At 38.7% G+C, this 21,791-nt stretch overlaps 1 protein-coding gene across 1 annotated transcript in view; it reads left to right on the top strand.

Moving 5' to 3' along the window:
• Window positions 1-21,791, top strand: part of HACD4 (3-hydroxyacyl-CoA dehydratase 4) — a 46,127-nt gene that overhangs the window by 17,324 nt on the left and 7,012 nt on the right. Inside the window, exons 4-5 of the mRNA XM_036331272.1 lie at window positions 358-470; window positions 4,556-4,662. Of these exons, the coding sequence (XP_036187165.1) occupies window positions 358-470; window positions 4,556-4,662 (220 nt within the window). The remainder of the gene's footprint in view (window positions 1-357; window positions 471-4,555; window positions 4,663-21,791) is intronic.

Raw genomic sequence — 21,791 nt, 5'->3', positions numbered from 1 at the left:
AGTGAGGGCCGTACTTTCATAATCTTAGCATCTAATACATAGCAGACACGCAATACCAGCCTGTCAAAGTGAATAAAAACATGTGTGCATATATTACAGGAAGGGAAATATCCTGACTCAAATAAAATATGTTATCTTTTCATTTATTATATATGATTTGGAGAATACGGGGGGGGGGGGGAAGGAAATGAAATTCACCCATAACCCTACTCCTTCAGAGGTCAAGTTAACAGCTTAGGATACATATTTCTAGTTAAAGCATACTTTTAAGAGGAACTCTGGTTTTTTTAATTAGAAAATTATATGCTTAATAGATGATCCTACTTCTTGACTCTGATGGTTTGTTGTTGTTGTCAGCTCACGGAGAGAATCATCATCCTGTTTGTTGTGATCACCAGTCAAGAGGAAGTCCAAGGGAAATACGTGGTGTGTGTGTTATTCATCTTCTGGAATCTATTGGACATGGTTAGGTAAGGAGGCAAAATAATCTCTTAAAGGAAGCCAGATTGCTTTCTTCAGGGAAACTATTAATAGCTGCTTAGGTTTGATTACTTGGAGTGAGAGAGAAAACAATTATTTTATGTTGATATTGAAATGTATTTTTATTGCCGTCCATAATGGGCATACCGAAGACGCGAAAACCTACCGGGGTGTTACAAGAGCACATCAGTCCAGGTATCTAGCAGGAGACGTGGCATAACACCAATTTGGAATAAACCTCACAGCTGTTTGCGAATGAAAGGCATTCCTTGCAGTTGCTCTGGTCCATGTTACTCTAATAAGCAAAGCAAAACTTTTATCATATCATAGTCAGAACTTAGAGTTGATTTCTGCGAATTCAAAAATATTTTCAATAGAGGCCCTCATCTCCCTGAGAAACACTGTACCGCCACATACAGTTTTGTATGCAATTCCAGTGGGTTCACATGACTGAAGTTCTTTCGTGGACTCCTTGCGAATCCTTAGGCCTCAGGGTAAGAGCCCTTGCTTGTAGATCATCTCGTTTCCTTCTAATTCTAAAACTTCGCAAGGAGATGAGCCTGGCTTATCTCTAGCAGCAGTGGGGTAAAGCGCCTGCTCACGGGCTTCCTTTGAGGAGTTGTCCTAACTGCTGCCTCAGCTTTCACAAGGGAGAACTGCCCCTCCCGCTTGAAAGGTCTGGACGTGGGCAGGTAACAAATTAGCTGAGGTCGTGTAAATTCTTTATTACCCTGTCAGTAACTTAGCTGAGTTAAAATACTTTTAAATAATGGGTTGAGCCCTAGAGTGAATGAGAATATTTTGTTGAATTAAAAATGACTGGAATTTTTGGTTTATAGAGCTTAGCAAATCATTTCTCATTTTTAACTGATAAAGATTTTTAGACTTGGGACAAAGTTCATGGACTTTCATAGCCCATGACTCCCTCTTCATGCGACACAGAGCCTCATCTGGGCTTTCCAATGTATCATTCCCTGGTATGCCTGACTCTTTGTGAGCTGATTCAGGCTCAGATAAGCTCAGTAGACCCATCACAGAAAGCAGTGACTTGTGCATTGGGGGTGGCCTCATGCTGTCATGGAAAGACTTTGGACATAAAAGGAGAAGCTCTCAGGATGACCCCGCTTCCACTATGACTTCCTCTATGATTTTAGGCAAGTCACTTAACCTTTTCTTTTTTAAAAATAACAGCATTGAGATAATTTACAGACCTTAAAATTCACCCTTTTAAAGTATAAAATTTGGTTTTTAATGTATTCAGAAACATATGCAACCATTGCCACTATCTAATGTGAGAACATTTTCATCACCCCCAAAAGAAACCCCAAACCCATTAGCAGTCACTCCCCATCCCCTCCTTCTCCCAGCTCCTAGCGTACTGTCTCTACAGATTTGCCTATTCTGGACATTTCAGATACATCGTCATATAATATGTGGCCTTTTTGTGAAGGGATCCTTTTACTTAGCATAATGTCTTCAAGGTTCAACCATGTTGTAACATCTATCAGTACTTCATTCATTTTTATGGCTGAATAATATTCCCTCGTATTGATATATTGCACTTTATCCATTTGGATTGTTACTGCATGAATGTTCATGTGCAAGATTTGTGTGCACGTATTTTCATTTCTTTTAACATAGGAGTAAAATTCCAGAGTATCTAACCTTTTTGAAACTATTTTTTTCTTCTATAAAATGGGATACAATTATCTTCCCAACTTATCCTAGAATGACTTTTTAAAAAGCAAGACCAGGGAAACTTCTCAAGCTCACAGCTAACATGATGGTTAATGATGAAAGACTGATGCTTTCATCCCAAGATCAGGAACAAACAAACATGTCTACTCTAGCCACTTCTATTCACCATTGTTCTAACCATGGCAATTAGGCAAGAAAATGATGTAAAAGGCATCCATATTGGAAAGGAAGGAGGAAAACTGTTTTTATTAGCAGATGACATCTTTCTTACATATATATAAATTATAAGGAATCCACTAAAAATATTAAAACTAATAAACTAGCTTGGCAAGTTTATAGAATACAAAATCAATATACAAAAATCAATTATATTCTATATACTTGCAATGACCTAGAGTAAAATTAAGAAAATAATTTCATTTACAATAACATCAAAAAAAATAGGAGTAAATTTACCAAAAGATGTACAGAATCTTTACACCAAAAACTATAAAATGGTGTTGAGAGAAGTTAAGAAAAAATAAATGGAAAGATATCCCATGTTTGTGGGTTGAAGACTTAATATTGTTAGACAGCAACACTCTCCCAGTAGATCTACAGATTTAGTGCATCAGAATCCCAGTTGGCTTCTTTTCAGAAATTGAGACGCTGATCCTAAAGATCATATGGAAACTCAAAATCCAGCATAGTCAAAACAATCTTGAAAAAGAAAAACATAGTTGGAGGACTCACACTTCCCAGTTTTAAAACTTACTACAAAGCAACAATAATCAAGAATGTGATGCTGGCATAAGGATATATCATAAAATGGAATGGATAGTCCAGGGATAGCTGTCATATATATGGTCAGTTGATTTTTGACAAGGGTGCCAAGACCATTCAATAGTCTTTTCAACAAGATGTTGGGACAACTGGATATGCACATGCAAAGGGATGAAGTCAGACCCTTACCTCATACCATATATACTAAAAAATTAACTCAAAATAGTTTTTAAAAAAACAACCTAAATGTATGAGCTAAAAGTATAAACCCTTCAAAAACATAGGGGTAAATCTTTGTGATCTTGGATTTGGTAATGGATTCTTAGATATGTCACCAAAAACACAAGCAACAAAAGAAAAAAAGCTACTGGACTTCATCAAAGTGGCTGTTAAACATACCTACTCTTGTAATTTAAAAAAAAGATAGTGAGATACAATTTTCACTTAGATTGGTACAGATAAGAAAGCTTGATAATATGCCATGTTTAGTGAGGACTTGCAGTATTGGTATATGGTATATATAATACATATACACATAGAGAAGCAAATGCAAAACATATTTCTGCAAGACTATGTAAGAAACTGGCATTGGTCATTGCCTTTGAGGAGTGGAATAGGGTCCTGGAATGAGAGAAAGATTTACTTTTCACCATGCTTTTCAAGGTTTTGGATTTTGTTTGACCATATGTATTCACTACCTATTCCAGTAGTTCTCAACCAGTGGCCTCAGCCACTGGAATCTGTTCGTAACAAATTCTCAGGCTCTACCTTGCATCTGCTGCAGCTGACACTTTGGAAACGGGGCCTTAGAAAGCCCTCTGGGTGATTCTGATGTTTGCTTAAACTTGAGCACCACTGGCCTATTCAGAGAACAGGGAAATACAAAGATCTAGACCGCTCCACCTATTACACCATAAAAGCAGGTTTTAAACTACTACACTAACCCAAACAACTCCTCAGGACAGTTCTTTTTTTTTTTTAAATATTTTTTATTGATTTTTTACAGAGAGGAAGGGAGAGGGACAGAGAGTCAGAAACATCGATGAGAGAGAAACATCGATCAGCTGCCTCCTGCACATCTCCCACTGGGGATATGCCCGCAACCCAGGCACATGCCCTTGACCGGAATCGAACCCGGGACCTTTCAGTCCGCAGGCCGACGCTCTATCCACTGAGCCAAACCGGTCTCGGCAGGACAGTTCTTTAAGATGGCACAATTACATAAGCACAGGGATGCCAATAGAACTTGGAAGTCATATTTTTATTTGTAAAAGTCATTCCCTAGTATATACAAGTTTTGTTTGTGGAGAAAAGCAAACAAACAACCAACCTAGCTGCCTGTTGCATATAGTGGGCTTGGCTTCTGAGTGAAAAATGAAGTCACTAATCATAGAGACTTGATTGTTTGCGATCCACCTCATGACATAAGCCAGACTGACGTGGTTCCCCTTCCCCCATTTTTAAAACCTCTTCTGCTTAAGTAACAGGAAATAAAGTATGGACTCTATACTCATTCCAGTTTTATCTGTGTATTTAATGACATAATAAAGTATTTCATTCTTTTATTTCCCAGACATCAGCAAATGATGCTTATAAGTTCCTTGTCTCCTTTCAGGTACACGAATAGCATGTTATCAGTCATAGGAATTTCCTATGCTTTCCTGACATGGCTCAGTCAGACACTGTGGATGCCGATTTATCCTTTGTGTGTTCTTGCTGAAGGTAAGAAAAGAGGGACTTGCTCTATTGCTCACTGACAAAAGCCACCTTAGTTATCAGGGTTAACTAAATGTTTTGATGATTAAATTACTATTTTCGGCACTGCTTAGCTGACTCAATGTTTCTTTCCTAGCATACTTCCCTTGAAAAGGGAAAGCATGAAGAAGCAAAGTTACAGGGGGAAGTAGCTCTGCACAGTAGACAAAATACTGGATAAGGAATAAAAACTTGAATCTACGCCCTTAACTTCATTAACTCACTGTATGAGTTTTGTATAAATCACTTAACCTAAGTCTGGTTTACTCATCCAAAAGGGGTTTCAAATTTAGTGACCCAGCGATGACTTTTCCCCCAATTAAAAAAAATATTTTAAGTTATAGTTGACATACAATATTAGTTTCAGATATACAATGCAGTGGTTCAACATTTATATACTTTACAAAGTGGTCACCACAATACCATTTGTCACCATACATAGTTCTTACAATATTATTGACTCTATTCCCTGTGCCGCACATTACATCCTATGACTTATTTTTAACTGCAAATTTTTATTTCCTTTTTTTTTATTGTCTAAAGTTTTACATAAGTCTCCTTTTTCCCCAATTGATCCTCCCCCCGCAATCATTCCGACCCCCGGCAAGCCCCCACTACCCCAGTGCTGTGTCCATTGGTTATGCTAATATGCATGCATACAAGTCCTTTGGTTGCTCTCTCACCCCTCCTCCCCTGCCATTTGTCTCTGGACCTATTTTTGTTCATCAGTTTATGTTATTCATTATATCCCACATATGAGTGAGATCATGTGATATTTATCTTTCTCTGACTGGCTTATTTCGCTTAGCAGGATGCTCTCCAGTTCCATCCATGCTGTTGCAAATGGTAAAAGTTCCTTCTTTTTTATAGCGGTGTAGTATTCCATTGTGTAGATGTACCAAAGTTTTTAATCCACTCATCTGCTGATGGGCACTTAGGCTGTTTCCAAATCTTAGCTATTGTAAATTGTGCTGCTATGAGCATAGTGGTGCATATATCCTTTCTGATTGGTGTTTCTGGTTTCTTGGGATATATTCCTAAAAGCAAGATTACTGGGTCAAATGGGAGTTCCATTTTTAACTTTTTGAGGAAACTCCATACTGTCTTTCACAGTGGCTGCACCAGTCTGCATTCCCACCAGCAGTGCACGAGGGTTCCTTTTTCTCCACATCCTGGCCAGCACTTGTCATTTGTGAATGATAGCCATTCTGACAGGTGTGAGATGGTATCTCATTGGTGTTTTGATTTGCATCTCTCAGATGATTAGTGACTTTGAGCATGTTTTCTTTTTATTTTATTTTTCTTTAATTTCTTTATTGGTTAAGGTATTACAAACGTGTCCTCATCCCCCCATTAACCCCCAACCTCCCCCCCCCTCATGCTCTCATCCCCCTGTTGTCTGTGTCCATTGGTTTGGCTTATATGTATGCATACAAGTCCTTTGGTTGATCTCTTCCCCTTACCACTACCCTCCCCTACTTTCCCTCTTGGAATTGACAGTCTGATCACTGTTTCTCCATCTCTGGATCTGTCCCTGTTCATCAGTCTATGTTGTTCTCTATATTCCACAAATGAGTGAGATCATGTGGTATTTATCTTTCTCTGACTGGCTTATTTCACTTAGCATAATGCTCTCCAGTTCCATCCATGCTGTTGCAAATGGCAAGAATTCCTTCTTTTTTTACCGCAGCATAGTATTCCATTGTGTATATGTACCACAGTTTTCTAATCCACTCATCTGCTGATGGGCACTTAGGCTGTTTCCAAATCTTAGCTATGGTGAATTGTGCTGCTATGAACATAGGGGTGCATATATCCTTTCTGATTGGTGTTTCTGGCTTCTTGGGATATATTCCTAGAAGTAGGATCACTGGGTCAAATGGGAGTTCCATTTTTAGTTTTTTGAGGAAACTCCATACTGTTCTCCACAGTGGCTGCACCAGTCTGCATTCCCACCAGCAGTGCAGAAGGGTTCCTTTTTCTCCACATCCTCTCCAACACTTGTTGTTTGTTGATTTGTTGATGATAGCCATTCTGACAGGTATGAGATGATACCAAATTGTCGTTTTGATTTGCATCTCTTGTATAATTAGTGACTTTGAGCATGTTTTCATATGTCTTTTGGCCTTCTGTATGTCCTCTTTTGAAAAGTGTCTATTTAGGTCCTTTGCCTATTTTTTGATTGGATTGTTTATCTTCCTTTTGTTAAATTGTATGAGTTCCCTGTAAATGTTGGAGATTCAACCCTTATCAGTGATATCATTGGCAAATATGTTCTCCCATGCAGTGGGCTTTCTTGTTGTTGGTTTTCTTTGCTGTGCAAAAGCTTTTTATTTTGATGTAGTCCCATTTGTTTATTTTCTCTTTAGTTTCCATTGCTGTAGGAGCAGTATCATAGAAGAAATTCCTTCGGCATATACTTGCGGTTTCACTGCCTGTGGATTCTTCTAGTATTTTTATGGTTTCCCATCTTACATTTAAGTCTTTTATCCATTTTGAGTTTATTTTTGTGTATGGTGTAAGTTGGTGGTCTAGTTTCATCCTTTTGATGTATCTGTCCAATTTTCCCAGCATCATTTATTGAAGAGACGGTCTTGACTCCATTGTACGCTCTTGCCTCCTTTGTCGAATATTAATTGGGCATAGTGGTTTGGGTCGATTTCTGGGTTCTCTATTCTATTCCATTGATCTATATGTCTGTTCTTGTGCCAGTACCAAGCTGTTTTAAAAACAGTGGCTTTGTAATACAGCTTGATATCTGGTATTGAGATCCCACCTACTTTGTTCTTCTTTCTCAGGATTGCTGCAGCTATTCGAGGTCTTTTTTTATTCCAAATGAATTTTTGGAACGTTCATGCTAGATCTGTGAAATATGCCATTGGTATTTTAATGGGGATTGCATTGAATCTATAGATTGCTTTGGGTAGTATGGACATTTTGATGATGTTGATGCTGCCAATCCATGAACATGGTATGTTCTTCCATCTGTTTATGTCTTCCTCTAGCTCTTTGTTCAGTGTCCTGTAGTTTTTCGCATATAAGTCTTTTACCTCCTTAGTTAAGTTTATTCCTAGGTATCTTAATTTTTTTGGTGCGATGGTAAATGGGATTGCTATTTTAGTCTCCCTTTCTGTAAGTTCACTATTGGTGTAAAGAAATGCCTTAGATTTCTTGGCATTAATTTTGTATCCTGCTACATTGCCGAATTCATTTATTTTTTTAATTTTTTAAAATATATTTTATTGATTTTTTACAGAGAGGAAGGGAGAGAGATAGAGAGTTAGAAACATTGATGAGAGAGAAACATCGATCAGCTGCCTCCTGCACATCTCCTACTGGGGATATGCCCGCAACCCAGGTACATGCCCTTGACCGGAATCGAACCTGGGACCTTTCAGTCCGCAGGCCGACACTCTATCCACTGAGCCAAACCGGTTTCGGCCGAATTCATTTATTAAGTCTAGTAGTTTTTGATGGAGTCTTTAGGGTTTTCTATGTACAGTATCATGTCATCTGCAAATAAGGACAGTTTTACTTCTTTTTCAATTTGTATGTCTTTTATTTCTTCTTCTTATCTGATTGCAATGGCTAGTACTTCCAGTACTATGTTGAACAGGGGTGGTGAGAGGGGGCATCCCTGTCTTGTTCCTGTTGTTAGGGGAAATGCTTTTAGTTTATGACCATTGAGTATGATGTTGGCTGTGGGTTTGTCATATATGGCTTTTATTATGTTGAGGTATGATCCTTCTATTCTTACCTTGCTGAGAGTTTTTATCAAGAAAGGGTGTTGGATTTTGTCAAATGCTTTTTCGGCATCAATTGATATGACTATGTGATTTTTATCTCTCAATTTGTTAATGTGATGTATCAATGTATCACGTTTATTGATTTGCGGATATTGTACCATCCTTGCATCCCCGGGATAAATCCTACTTGGTCATGGTGTATGATCTTTCTGATGTATTGCTGGATCCAATTTGCTAGAATTTTGTTGAGTATTTTGGCATCTATGTTCATGAGGGATATTGGCCTATAATTCTCTTTCATTGTGTTGTCTCTATCTGGTTTTGGTATTAGGGTGATGCTGGCTTCATAGAATGAGCTGGGAAGTGTTCCTTCCTCTTGAATTTTTTGGAATAGTCTGAGGAGGATAGGTTTTTGTTCTTCCTTGAATGTTTGGTAAGACTCCCCTGTGAAGCCGTCTGGCCCTGGGCTTTTGTTTGCTGGGAGCTTTTTGATGACTGCTTCAATTTCTTCCATAGTTATTGGCCTATTGAGATTTTTAGAATCTTCCGGATTGAATTTTGGAATGTTGTATTTTTCTAGGAACATGTCCATTTCCTCCAGGTTGTCTAGTTTGTTGGAGTAGAGTTGTTCATAGTATTTTTTAACAATTCTTTGAATTTCTGTGGGGTCTGTTGTTATTTTGCCTCTTTCATTTCTGATTTTGTTTGAGTCCTCTCTCTTTGCTTCTTGGTGAGCCTGGCTAGAGGCTCATCAATCTTGTTTATCCTTTCAAAGAACCAGCTCTTGGTTTCATTGATCTTTTGTATTGTTTTTTTGGTCTCTATGTCATTTATTTCTGCTCTGATCTTTATTATCTCCTTCCTTCTGCTCACTCTGGGCTTTTCTTGTTGCTCTCTTTCTAATTCTTTGAGTTAGATGATTTACTATCATTTTTTTCTTGTTTTTTTGAGGTAGGCCTGTAGAGCTATAAACTTCCCTCTCAGGACTGCTTTCATTATGTCCCATAGATTTTGGATTGTTGTGCTTTTATTGTCATTAGCTTCCAGGGTGTTTTTAATTTCTTCTTTGATCTCATTGGTAACCCAATCATTATTTAGTAGCATGCAATTCAGCTTCCAAGTGTTTGAGTTTTTTGGATTGTTTTTATTGTAGTTTATTTCTAATATTATGCCATTGTGGTCTGAGAAGATGCTTGGTATTATTTCAATCTTCTTGAATTTGGGGAGACTTTGCTTGTGACCCAATATGTGGTCTATTTTTGAAAATGTCCCATGTGCACTTGAGAAGAACGTATATTCTGTGGCTTTGGGGTGAAATGTTCTGAAGATGTCAATTAAGTCCATATGATCTAGTGAGTCATTTAGGATTGCTGTTTCTTTGCTGATTGTTTGTCTAGAGGATTTATCCAGTGATGTCAGTGGTGTATTAAAGTCCCCTACTATGATTGTATTGTTGTCATTTTCTCCCTTGATATCTTCCAGGAGTTTTTTTTATGTATTTGGATGCTCCTGCATTGGGTGCATATATGTTTATCAGGGTTATAGCCTCTTGTTGTATAGATCCCTTTAGTATTATGAAGTGGCTTTCTGTATCTCTTTTTTAAAATATATTTTTTATTGATTAAGATATTACATATGTGTCCTTGTCCCCACGTTACCCTCTACCGCCCCCCCCCCCCATGCCCTCACCCCCCCGTTGTCCGTGTCCATTGGTTAGGCCTATATGCTTGCATGTAAGTCCTTTGGTTGATCTTTACCCCTTACCCCCACCCTCCCCTGCCTTCCCTTCAAGGCCTGACAGTCCAATCAATGCCTCTCCGTCTCTGGATCAGTCCTTGTTCATCAGTTTATGTTGTTCATTATATTCCACAAATGAGTGAGATCATGTGGTATTTATCCACTCTCCAGTTCCATCCATGCTGTGGCAAATGGTAAGAGTTCCTTTTTCTTCTTCCTCTTCTTAAAGAATACCGTTCAGCATTTCATATAATCCTGGTTTGGTGGTGATGAACTCCTTTAGCTTTTTCTTATCCGTGAAGCTCTTTATCTGACCTTCTATTCTGAATGATAGCTTTGCTGGATAAAGTAATCTTGGTTGCAAGTTCTTGCTATTCATCACTTTGAATATTTCTTGCCACTCTCTTCTGGCGTGCATGGTTTCTGTTGAGAAATCAGCTGACAGTCGTATGGGTACTCCCTTGTAGGTAACTGTCTTTCTCTTGCTGCTTTTAAGATTCTCTCTTTGTCTTTTGCTCTTGGCATTTTAATTATGATGTGTCTTGGTGTGGTCCTCTTTGGATTCCTTTTGTTTGGGGTTCTCTGTGCTTCCTGGATTTGTAAGTCTATTTCTTTTACCAGGTAGGGGAAGTTTTCTGTCATTATTTCTTCAAATAGGTTTTCAATATCTTGCCCTCTCTCTTCTTCTGGTACCCCTATAATTCTGATGTTGGTACGCTTGAAGTTCTCTCAGAGGCTCCTTACACTATCTTCATATTTTTGGAATCTCTTTTCTTTTTTCTTTTTTGGTTGGGTATTTTTTGTTTCTTTGTATTTCAAATCTTTGACTTGATTCTTGGGATCCTCTTGTCTGCTGTTGGATCTCTGTAAATTATTCTTTATTTCAGTCAGTGTATGCTTAATTTCTAGTTGGTCCTTTTTCATGTCCTCCAGGGTCTCACTATACTTATTGAGGGACTCACTAAATTTATCAGCGGTTTCCATAAAATTCTTGAAAAACCTTATAAACGTGGCCTTGAACTCTATATCCAGTCGTTTGCTTTCCTCCATTTCTGCCATTTGTGACCTGTTTCTTTGTCTCCGCATTTTGGCTGCTTCCCTGTGTTGATAGAGTGGCTTTGTGTGCTAGGTGTCCTGTAGGGCCCAGTGTCTCAGCCTCCCCAGTTACCTGAGGTGGACACTCTTGGTGCACCCCCTTGTGGGCTTTGTGCACAGTCTTGTTGTAGTTATGCCTTGGTTGTTGTAGGATCACTGGGAGGAATTGACCTCCAGGCCAATTGGCAGTGAGAATCAGCTGTGTCTGCAGTGGGAGAACTTCTGTGCTGGAGACACCCTTCTGGGGCAAGACTTGCTTCAGTGGGGTTTTGGTGCTCACTGAGTCTGCCCCCTGAGTGTGTCCCTTATGGATCTGAGGAGTTGTGATCTGGATGGTCCCCCTCTGACCACTGGGTACAGTGGCTCTTGGATCTAAGGAGGTGCTAATTTAGCCTCTTCCTGAGGTTACACAGCAGGAGCTACGAAGAGAACTGCAGATTCCCCTTCCTTTTTTGGAGTTTGGAGGTGCCCTGATGAGGCTCAGCTGTGAAGCAATGCAAGCCGCTGTGGGGCCTTGGGCCTTCTCTTGGAAGTTCTGGGTCTGTCTGGCCCGGCTGCAGTTAGGTAATTATCAGGTTGCAAAGGGCCGGGGCATTCATATGCAAAAGCCCCTGCTGCAGCCTGGGTGTGGCGGGGTCTCAAGGAATCAAAGGGCGGAGCAAGCAGCTATGGCAGATCCTTAGCCCTGCCCTAAGGAGTCGCGAGTCTCAGTGTCCCGGTAATGGCTGCAAGCACCTCTGAGGGAAAGGCGCCCTCAAGTTCGCCCGCTGCCAGACAGTCCAGTTTCTCCCCGTATGAGTCCTGGGTCCCCAGAGACTTCCCGGAACCGGAGTTCAGAGCCGTCGGGAGTTTGTGACTCCCTCCGGATTCAAAAAGACAGCCGCGTCCTCAGGTGCCAGCCCCTTTCTGCGCGCGCGAGCCCCCGTACCTCTGCACTTTACTTCCGCAGCTCCTCTGGCTCTCAGTGTGCTTTTCTTTCCTTCTAGTTGTAGAATTTACACTCAGCCAGCCTTCCTGTAGTTCTGGATGATGTCCGTTTTGTGTTCCCAGAAGATTTTTCAATTGTTGTGGGAGGCAGCAATTTCCCGGTGTTTATCTATGCCGCCATCTTAGTTTCTCCCTTATCTCTTGTTATGGCTTTCACTTTGAGGTCTATTTTGTCAGATATAAGTATTGCCACCCCAGCTTTTTTTTCATTTCCATTTGCCTGAAAGATATTTTTCCATCCCTTCACTTTCCGTCTGTGTGAGTCCCTTGTTCTGAGATGGGCCTTTTGTAGACAGCATATATACGGGTCGTGTCTTTTTATCCATTCAGCCACACGATGTCTTTTGATTGGAGCATTTAGTCCGTTTACGTTTAAAGTTATTATTGAAAGGTACTTGTTTGTAGTCATTTCTATTTTTATGCCTTTGTTCTTTCTTACCTTTTTATTTCTTCTTTTTATAGCATTCCCTTTAGCATTTCTTGCATTGCTGGCTTGGTAGTGATAAATTCCCTTAGCCCTTTTTTGTCTGCAAAGCTCCTGATTTCCCCTTCAATTTTGATTGATAGTCTTGCTGGATAGAGTATTCTTAGATTCAGTCCTTTGCTTTGCAATGCTTTGTATACCTCCTTCCATTCCCTTCTAGCTTGATGTGTTTCTGTTGAGAAATCATTTGATAATCTGATGGGGGATCCTTTGTAGGTAACTCTCTGTCTCTCTCTTGCAGCCTTTAAGATTCTCTCTTTGTCGTGTGCCATCGTTATTATGACATGTCTTGCTGTAGGTCTTTTGGGGTTCATCTTGCTTGGGACTCTCTGCACTTGTGTAACTTTTTTCTTCCCCATATCTGGGAAGTTTTCTGTCATTATTTCTTCAAATAGATTTGCTAATCCTTGCTGCTCTTCTTGTCCTTCTGGCAGCCCTATTATGCCTATGTTACTTCATTTCATGTTGTCCCAGAGCTCCCTTAGGCTCTCCTCCTGCTTTTTAATTCTTTTCTCCAGTTGCTGTTCAGATTGACCTTGTTTCTCTACTTTATCTTCTAACTTACTAATTCGGTCCTCTGCTTCTTCTAGTCTACTGTTGAAACCTTCCATGGTGTTTTTGATTGTAGCTATACCATTTTTCATTTATTCCTGATTCTTGCATAGGTTGTTGATTTTCTCATCCATCCGGTGAATGAATTGTACAACCATTACTCTGAATTATTTTTCTGTCATGTTGCATGCTTCAATTTCATTAATTTCCTTTCTTGGCGACTCCTCATTCTCTTTCCTCTGGGGATTGTGTCGTCTCCCCATTCTGACTATCTCCAGATGGTTCAAACGTCGAGTTGCGTGTTGCGTGGGCCTGGGCCGTGTGCAGTGGGAGCTTTGCACCACCCTAGTGTCACTGAAGAGCTCTGACACTAAGATGTGTGGTTGTGGTGGGTTGGTGGGAACCAGGCCTCGCTCAGAGTCAGCGTTACCAGCGCTCAATTTGGCCTTGTGTGCGCACTTAGAATCAGGGACCCCGCCTGCACCGTGCTGAAACAGAGACCCCCCCCCTGGAGTGTGTTGAAAATCAGAGCCCCCTAGCATGCGCCAGGAGTCAGCGTTCCCCAAGAATCCAGTATCAGAGTCTCTGTTGTTTCACGTGGCCTCGCATTGAGAATCAGGGTCCCTGTGTGCACATGCACCAAGAATTGTTGTCACTGGCTCTTAGTGTGAATGCACAGGGGATCAGGGGTCCCAGGCGCAGGTGATAAGAAACACAGTCAGGTCACTGGTGCTTGGTGCTGCCTCCCGCCAGGAGAATCGGGGTCCTGGAGCCCCTGCTGTGGGGAACAAGCCCCCAGTGTTCCTGCACTTTCAGGTCAAGACTCCTGCAGCCGGTGCTGTGGAGAGCAAGTTCCCAGTGTTCCCGCACTTCCAGGCTAAGACTCCTGTAGCAGCACTGAGGCCTGGGCGAGGGGTGGGTCTATCAGTTACTATGGCACTGCCCGCGAGCCTGCAGGGAGGGGGATGGGCTCTGTTACAGAGATCTGCTGCTGGGATGTCTGGATTCTTGGTGTCCCTGGGTCTGTAGCTGTGGTCGCAGGTCTCTGTCCCCAGTGGCTGCAGGGTCCTGGTTTGTGTCTGAGACCAGACTGGGTGGTCCTGAGGCCAGGATCTTAGTCTCAAGCAGCTCTGTTTCTCAAGATGGCGTGGTCTCTGTGCCCACGCTGGCCACCCAGGAGTGTCTGTGTTGGGAGCAGGGCTCCGCCGTCTAAGACTGCCCGGTTTAGCAGCCCCTTAGAAGACCTGAAGAATCTAACTGTCCATAGCTCATACACATGCACACCACACATATCCACACACTCCTCTATCACTCCCTTGTGCTCTCACCCTCCCTCCCTCCCTACCTTCCTGCCAGTCGCCATCCTGAGCATGTTTTCATGTCTCTGGGCCTTCTATATGTCCTCTTTCGAAAAGTGTCTATTTAGATTCTTTGCCCATTTATTGATTGGATCATTTATCTTCCTTTTGTTAAGTTGTATGAGTTCTCTGTAAATTTTGGAGATTAAACTCTTATGGGAAATATCATCGGCAAATATGTTCTCCCATGCAGTGGGCTTTCTTGTTGTTTTGTTGATGGCTTCTTTTGCTGTGCAGAAGCTTTTTATTTTGATGTAGTCCCATTTGTTTATTTTCTCCTTAGTCTCCATTGCCCTAGGAGCTGTGTTTGTAAAGATATTGTTACGACATATGTCTGCTATTTTGCTGCCTATGGAGTCTTGTAGGATATTTCAAGTTTGTATTTCTTAATCCCCTTCTCCTTTTTCACCCAACCCTGCCCCTCTGGCAACTATCAGCCTGTTCTCTGTATTTATGAGTTTGTTTCTGTTTTGTTTTTTAGATTCTACATATAAATGAAATCATACAGTTTTTATCTTGACTTATTTTACTTAATGTAATACTCTCTACCTGGGTCCATCTATGCCAAGATTTCTTTCTTTTTTTAAAAATAGCTGAGTACTGGTACCTGGAAGTCACTGATTGTCTCTTCCTTGCCTCCCTCTTCCCCCCTCCCCATCTCACTTCCACTCTGCACAGAGGTCTTTGGTCATTTCACGTGTATATTTTGTTCTCAAATAGGTGGTAAACTCTTTGCGAGAGAGAATTTTGGCATTCCTCATGGCTTCCAATTTGGTGCCCTTTCCCTCCCCCCTGCCCTATACTAAGGTTTTCTTGAACGGTGTCTATAATTCGCTACATGGGATAGATTTCCTCAAACCATTTTTAACCTTCATCTTGGTTATTACAACTTAGCTTCTGATCCAATATTGCTGTTATAGTTGGATTTTATTCAAATTTTAATTCCACATTTCATCTCAAAATGTAGATTAAATTGTTAGTTTTGGTTATATATTTTTTCTTTTCTTTAACTAAGTGAATTTCTAAGTATTTTAAGACTAAATCCGAATCGAGTATTTGTGATGATGTAATTGTATATGATAGGAATCCATCTTGAACAGCTAAATTACAATCTGAGAAGAGCCATTCAGTCACCATTAGGTCATCTAGATGTACTTAGCAATACTTTACCTAGACCTCTTCTCCTTGACTTGTTTAATTGTGCAATTAGTTTATTAATGATGACATTATGTTAGATTGATTAAAGTTTCTCCTTGAAAAGGAAATTTAAGGTTTTTACTATTCCCTTATGTGAGGAGAGATGCATCACCTTAAATATAGAAAGTGGGAAACTATATATAAAAAGGCCTGACATTTTTAATTGATTTTGTATCTGGAAACTAGAGAAAAATTCAGTAATCCTAGTTCGGCGCATTATTTATTCAGGCCTCACCCATTAAATTTCACTTCCATTTTGACCAACTGATCAAAATTGGTCTGATTATGTATTGCATTTAAATTTTTTTAAATGTTCAATTATAGTTGACATATAATATTATATTTGTTTAAGGTGTATAACGTAGTGGTTAGACATTTATATACCTACTGGAGGCTCAATGCACGAAATTCGTGCAGGGGGCTGGCCCTTGCAGCCCCGGCTTTGTCCGGAAGGACATCCAGAAGGTCGTTTGGCTGTCTGGTCTAATTAGCATATTACGCTTTTATTATTATAGATGTAGTGGTCACCACAATAGGCCTCGTACCCATCTGGCCACATAGTTATTACAATATTATTGTCTATATTCCCTATGCTGTATTATTCACATCCTCATGACTAATTTATAATTGGCAATTCATACTTCTTAATCCTTTTCACCTTTTCTCCCCACCACCCCAATTCCCCTCTCATGTGGCAAGCATCAGTTTGTTCTGCATATCTATGCATTTGTTTCTGTTTTATTTATTTTGATTTTTAGATTCCATATGTAAGTGAAATCATACAGTAGTTGTTTTTCTCTGACTTATGACCTAGCATAATTCTATCTAGATCCATTCATGTTGTTGCAAATGGCAAGATTTCATTCTTTTTATGGCTAATATCCCCTTGTATATATGTATGTACAAAATCTTCTTTATTCATTTGTCTATTGATGGATGCCTAGGTTGCTTCCATCTTGGCTATTGAAATTATTGCTACAATGAACATAGGGGTGCATCTATCTTTTTGAATTAGTGTTTTGGCTTTCTTTGGATACATATTAGAAAGTGTAATTGCTGGGTCATTAAGTCTATTTTTAATTTTTTGAGGAGCCTCCATGCTGTTTTCCATAGTGGCTGCACAAATTTGAAGTCCCACCAGTAGTGCACCTGGGTTTCTTTTTCTCCACATCTTTGCCAACAACTGTTTGTTGACTTGGTAACAGCCAGTCAGACAGGTGCAAGGTGGTATCTCATTGGAGTTTTCATTTGCATTTCCCTTATGATTAGTGATGTTGAGCATCATTTCATGTATCTGCTAGCCATTTGTATGCCCTCTTCGGAGAAGTGTCTATACATGTTCTCTGCCCATTTTTAAATGGAATTATTTATTTTTTTAAAATTGTTTATTGTTGAAAGTATTACAGATATCCCCTCCCCCTTTCCCCATGACTCCTCTTCATCTCTTACCACCACCCGCCCCCCACCCCAGGCCTTCACTGATCGCACTATTGTCTGGGTCCATTGGTTGTGCATACATGCATATAAATTCTTTGGTTAATCTCTCCCCACCCCCCACCCCCACCCCTCTTCCCTCTGAGATTTGTCAATCTGTGGCATGCTTCTGTGTCTCTGGATCTATTTTGTTCATCAGTTTATTTTGGTTATTATATTCCACATATGAGTAAGATCATGTGATAGTTACATTTCTCTGACTGGCTTATTTTGCTTAGCATAATACTCTCCAGGTCCCTCCATGCTGTCTCAAATGGTAAGAGATCCTTCTTTTTTACTGCTGCATAGTGTTCCATTGTGTAAATGTACCACAACTTTTATATCCACTCATCGACTAATGGGCACTTGGGCTGTTTCCTGATCTTAGCTATTGTACATAGTGCTGCTATGAACATCAGGGTGCATATATTCATTATGATTGGTGTTTTGAATTTCTTAGGATATATTCCAATAGTGAGATCACTGGGTCAAATGGCAGTTCCATTTTTAATTTCTTGAAGAAACTCCATACTGCTTTCCATTGTCTGCATTCCCACCAGCAGTGTACTAGGGTTTCGTTTTCTCCCCATCCTCGCCATAAGTTGTGAAACAATGAAAATCCTGGAAGAAACCATCGACAGCAAAATCATAGACATGTCTCTTAGCAATATAATTGCTGAGACATCTCTGAGGGCAAAGGAAACCAAAGGAGAAAATAAACAAATGGCATTACATAAACATAAAAAGCTTCTGCACGGCAAAAGAAACCAACAAAATGAAAAAAGAGCCCACTATATGGGAGAACATATTTGCCAATGATACATCTGATAAGGGGTTAATTTTACGAAAAATATATAAAGAACTCATACAACTTAAAAGGAAGACAAATAATCCAATTAAACAATGGGCAAAGGACCTAAATTGACACTTCTCCAAAGAGGACCTACAGATGAATAAGAGATATATAAAAAATGCTCCAATTCACTATTTATCAGAGAGATGCAAATTAAAAGGACAATGAGGTAGCACCTCACACTTGCCAAAATGGCTACCATCAACAAATGGATTGTTTTTTTTATGTTAAGGTGTATGAGGTCTTTATATATTGTGGGTATTAACCCTTATCAGATACATCATTTGCAAATATCTTCTCCCATTTAGTAGGTTGCCCTTTAGTTTTGTTGGTTTCCTTTGCAATGCAGAAGCTTATTAGCTTAATTTAATCCTATTTATTGTTTTTCTTTTTGTTGTCTTTGCCCTAGAAGACATACCTAAACAAATATTGCTAAGGCCACTGTCAAAGTGTTTATTGCCTATGTTTTCTTCTAGGAGTTTTATGGTTTCAGGACTTATAGTTAAGTCTTTAATTCATTTTATTTTTGTATATGATATAAGAAAGTGGTCTAGTTAATTTTGTACAGCTGTCTGTCCAGTTTCCATCATCATTTATTGAAGAGACTGTCTTTATCCCGTTGTAAATTCTTGCCTCCTTTGTTGTATGCTAATTGACTATATATGCATAGACGTATTTATGGGCTGTCTATTTTATTGCATTGGTGTATGTGTCTGTTTTTATGCCAGTACAGGTATCGTGCTGTTTGATCACTATAGCCTTGTAGTATAGTTTGCTATCAGGTAGTGTGATACCTTAACTTTGTTCTTCGTTCTCAATATTGCTTTGGCTATTTGGGTTCTTTGTTGGTCCCATATAAATTTTAGGATTATTTCTTCTGGTCATATTAAAAATGTCATTGATATTTTGATAAGGATTGTAGAAAATCTGTAGATTGCTTTGGGTGATATGGACATTTTAACGATGTTAATTATTCCTACCCATGAGCATGGTGTATGCTTCCATTTGTGTCTTCTTCAATTTCTTTGAAATGTCTTAGTTTTCTGAGTACAAATCTTTTACATCCTTGGTTAAATTTATTCCTAGATATTGTATTCTTTTTGATGCAATAGGAAATGGGATTGTCTTAATTTCTCTTTCTGATAGTTTGATATTGGTGTATAAAATGCAATCAATTTTTGAGTATTCATTTTGATTCCTGCAACTTCATTGAATTTATTTATTAGTTCTAATAGTTTTTTTGGTGAATTCTTTAGAGTTGTCTAAATATAGTACCAGGCATTGTGCAAATAATGAGTTTTACTTCTTCCTTTCCAATTTGGATGCCTCTTATTTTTCTTGTCTGATTTGTATGGCTAGGACTTGCAATACTGTGTCAAATAGAAGAGGTGAAAGTGGACATCCTTGTTTTAGTCCTGATCTTAAAGAAAAAGCTTTCAGCTTTTCACTGTTGATTATGATATCAGCTATATTTTGTTATATATAGTGGCCTTGATTATGTTGAGGTACATTTCCTCTGTACCTACTTTGCTGAGTTTTTAATCATGATTGGATGTTGGATTTTGTCAAATGCTTTTTCTGCATCTATCACTATGATCATATGATTTTATCCTTCATTTAGTTTATGTGTCATGCTAATTGATTTGTAGATACTGAACCAGCCTTGCATCCTAGGAATAAATCCCACTTGATCATGGTGTATAGTCTTTTTAATGTATTGCCAAATTTGATTTGCTAACATTGTGTTGAGGATTTTTGCAGCTAAATTCATCAGGGATATTGGCCTGAAATTTTACTTTTTTTGTGTTCTTTGTCTGGCTTTGGTATCAGGGTAATGCTGGCCTCATAAAATAAGTTTGGGAACTTTCCCTCCTCTTCAATTTTTTGTAATAGCTTGAGGACAGGGATTAATTATTCTTTGAATATTTGGTAGAATTCACGTGTGAAGCCATCTGGTCCAGACTTTTGTTTGTTGGTGTATTTTTATTAGTGATTCAGTTTTGTTATTAGTAATTGGTCTATTCACATTTACTATTTCTTCCTGATTCAATCTTAAAAGGTTGTGTGTTTCTAGGAATTTATCCATGTTTTCTAGGTTGTCCAATTTGTTAGCATATAATTGTTTTCAGCATTTTCTTATAATTCCTTGTATTTCTGTGGTTTCTGTTGTCATTTCTCTTTCATTTTTTATTTTTTTGGGCCCTTTTTTTTTCTTGATGAGTCTGGTGAATGGTTTATCAATGTTATTTATCTTTTCAAAGAACTTGCTGTTGGTTTCATTGACCTTTTCTATTGTGTGTGTGTGTGTGTGTGTGTGTGTGTGTGTGTGTTTTAGTCTCATTTATTTCCCGTCTGATTTTTATTATCTTTCTTCTGTTCATTTTGGGCTTTGTTAAGGTTAGATTATTTGAGATTTTTATTGTTTCTTTAGGTAGATGTATGAATTGCTCTTTTAAAACTGCTTTTGCTGTGTTCCATTTTTGGTCATTGTGTTTGCATTCTCATTTGTTTTAAGCTGCCTTTTGATTTCCTACTTGATCTCATTGTTAACTCATTCATCATTAAGTAGCATGTTGTTTAGCCTCCATGTGTTTGTGGGTCCCCCCCCATATTTTCTTGTAATTGATTTCTAATTTCATACTGTTTTGATCAGAGAAGATGCTTGATGGGATTTATACTTCTTAAATTTATTGAGACTTGTTTTGTGGCCTATTCTAGAAAATGTTCCACTGCACTTGAAAGTATATTTTGCTGTTTTTGAATGAAATGTCCTATAATTGTCTATTAAGTTCATCCATTCTAATGTTTCATTCAGGTCACTTTCCTCATTGATTTTGCCTGGGTTATCTATCCATTGATGTAAGTGGGGTGCTAATATCCCCTACTATTATTGTATTACTGTGGATCTCTCCCTTTATGTCTGACAATATCTGCATAATATATTTAGGTGCACCTACATTGGGTGTATAGATGTTTATGAGTTATGTTCTCTTGTTGGATTGATCTGTTTATCGTTATAAAATGTTCTTCTTTGTCCCTTATTATAGCTTTTGAGTCTATTTTGTCTGATATAAATATTGCTACCCCAGCTTTTAAAATTTCCATTTGTATGAAATATCATTTTTCATTTGTTTAGTTTATCTCTGTGTGTCTTTTGATCTGAAGTATAGGAGCATATGTGTAGGTCTTATTTTATCTACTCAGCTACCTAATGTCTTTTGATTAAAGTATTTAGTCAATTTACATTTAATTATTGATAATTATTGCCATTTTATTAATTTTTTGATTTTTTGTGGTTCTTCTGTTCTTTTCGTCTCCTGCTCTTTTATATATTTACGACTTTATATAGTGTTATGTTTGGATTCTTTTCTATTTTTTGTGTATCTCATAGATTTTTGTGGTTACCATGTGCTTAATATAGAACAGGATGCTTTAAGTTGATGGTTGCTTTTAGAAAACATTCTAAAAAGGCATTTTTTTCTGATACTCCATTTGTTTTGTCATTTTTTACCTCTTTTATATGTGTTTGTGTGTATCCCTTAATTTATTATTGTATTTATGCATATTCTTCCTACTTTTGCCTTTAATCTTCATTCTAGCTTTATAATAGGTTG

This window comes from Myotis myotis, unplaced genomic scaffold, assembly GCF_014108235.1.
Source record: "Myotis myotis isolate mMyoMyo1 unplaced genomic scaffold, mMyoMyo1.p scaffold_m19_p_12, whole genome shotgun sequence".
NCBI lineage: Eukaryota > Metazoa > Chordata > Mammalia > Chiroptera > Vespertilionidae > Myotis > Myotis myotis.
This window is presented reverse-complemented; position numbering and strand designations above follow the sequence as displayed.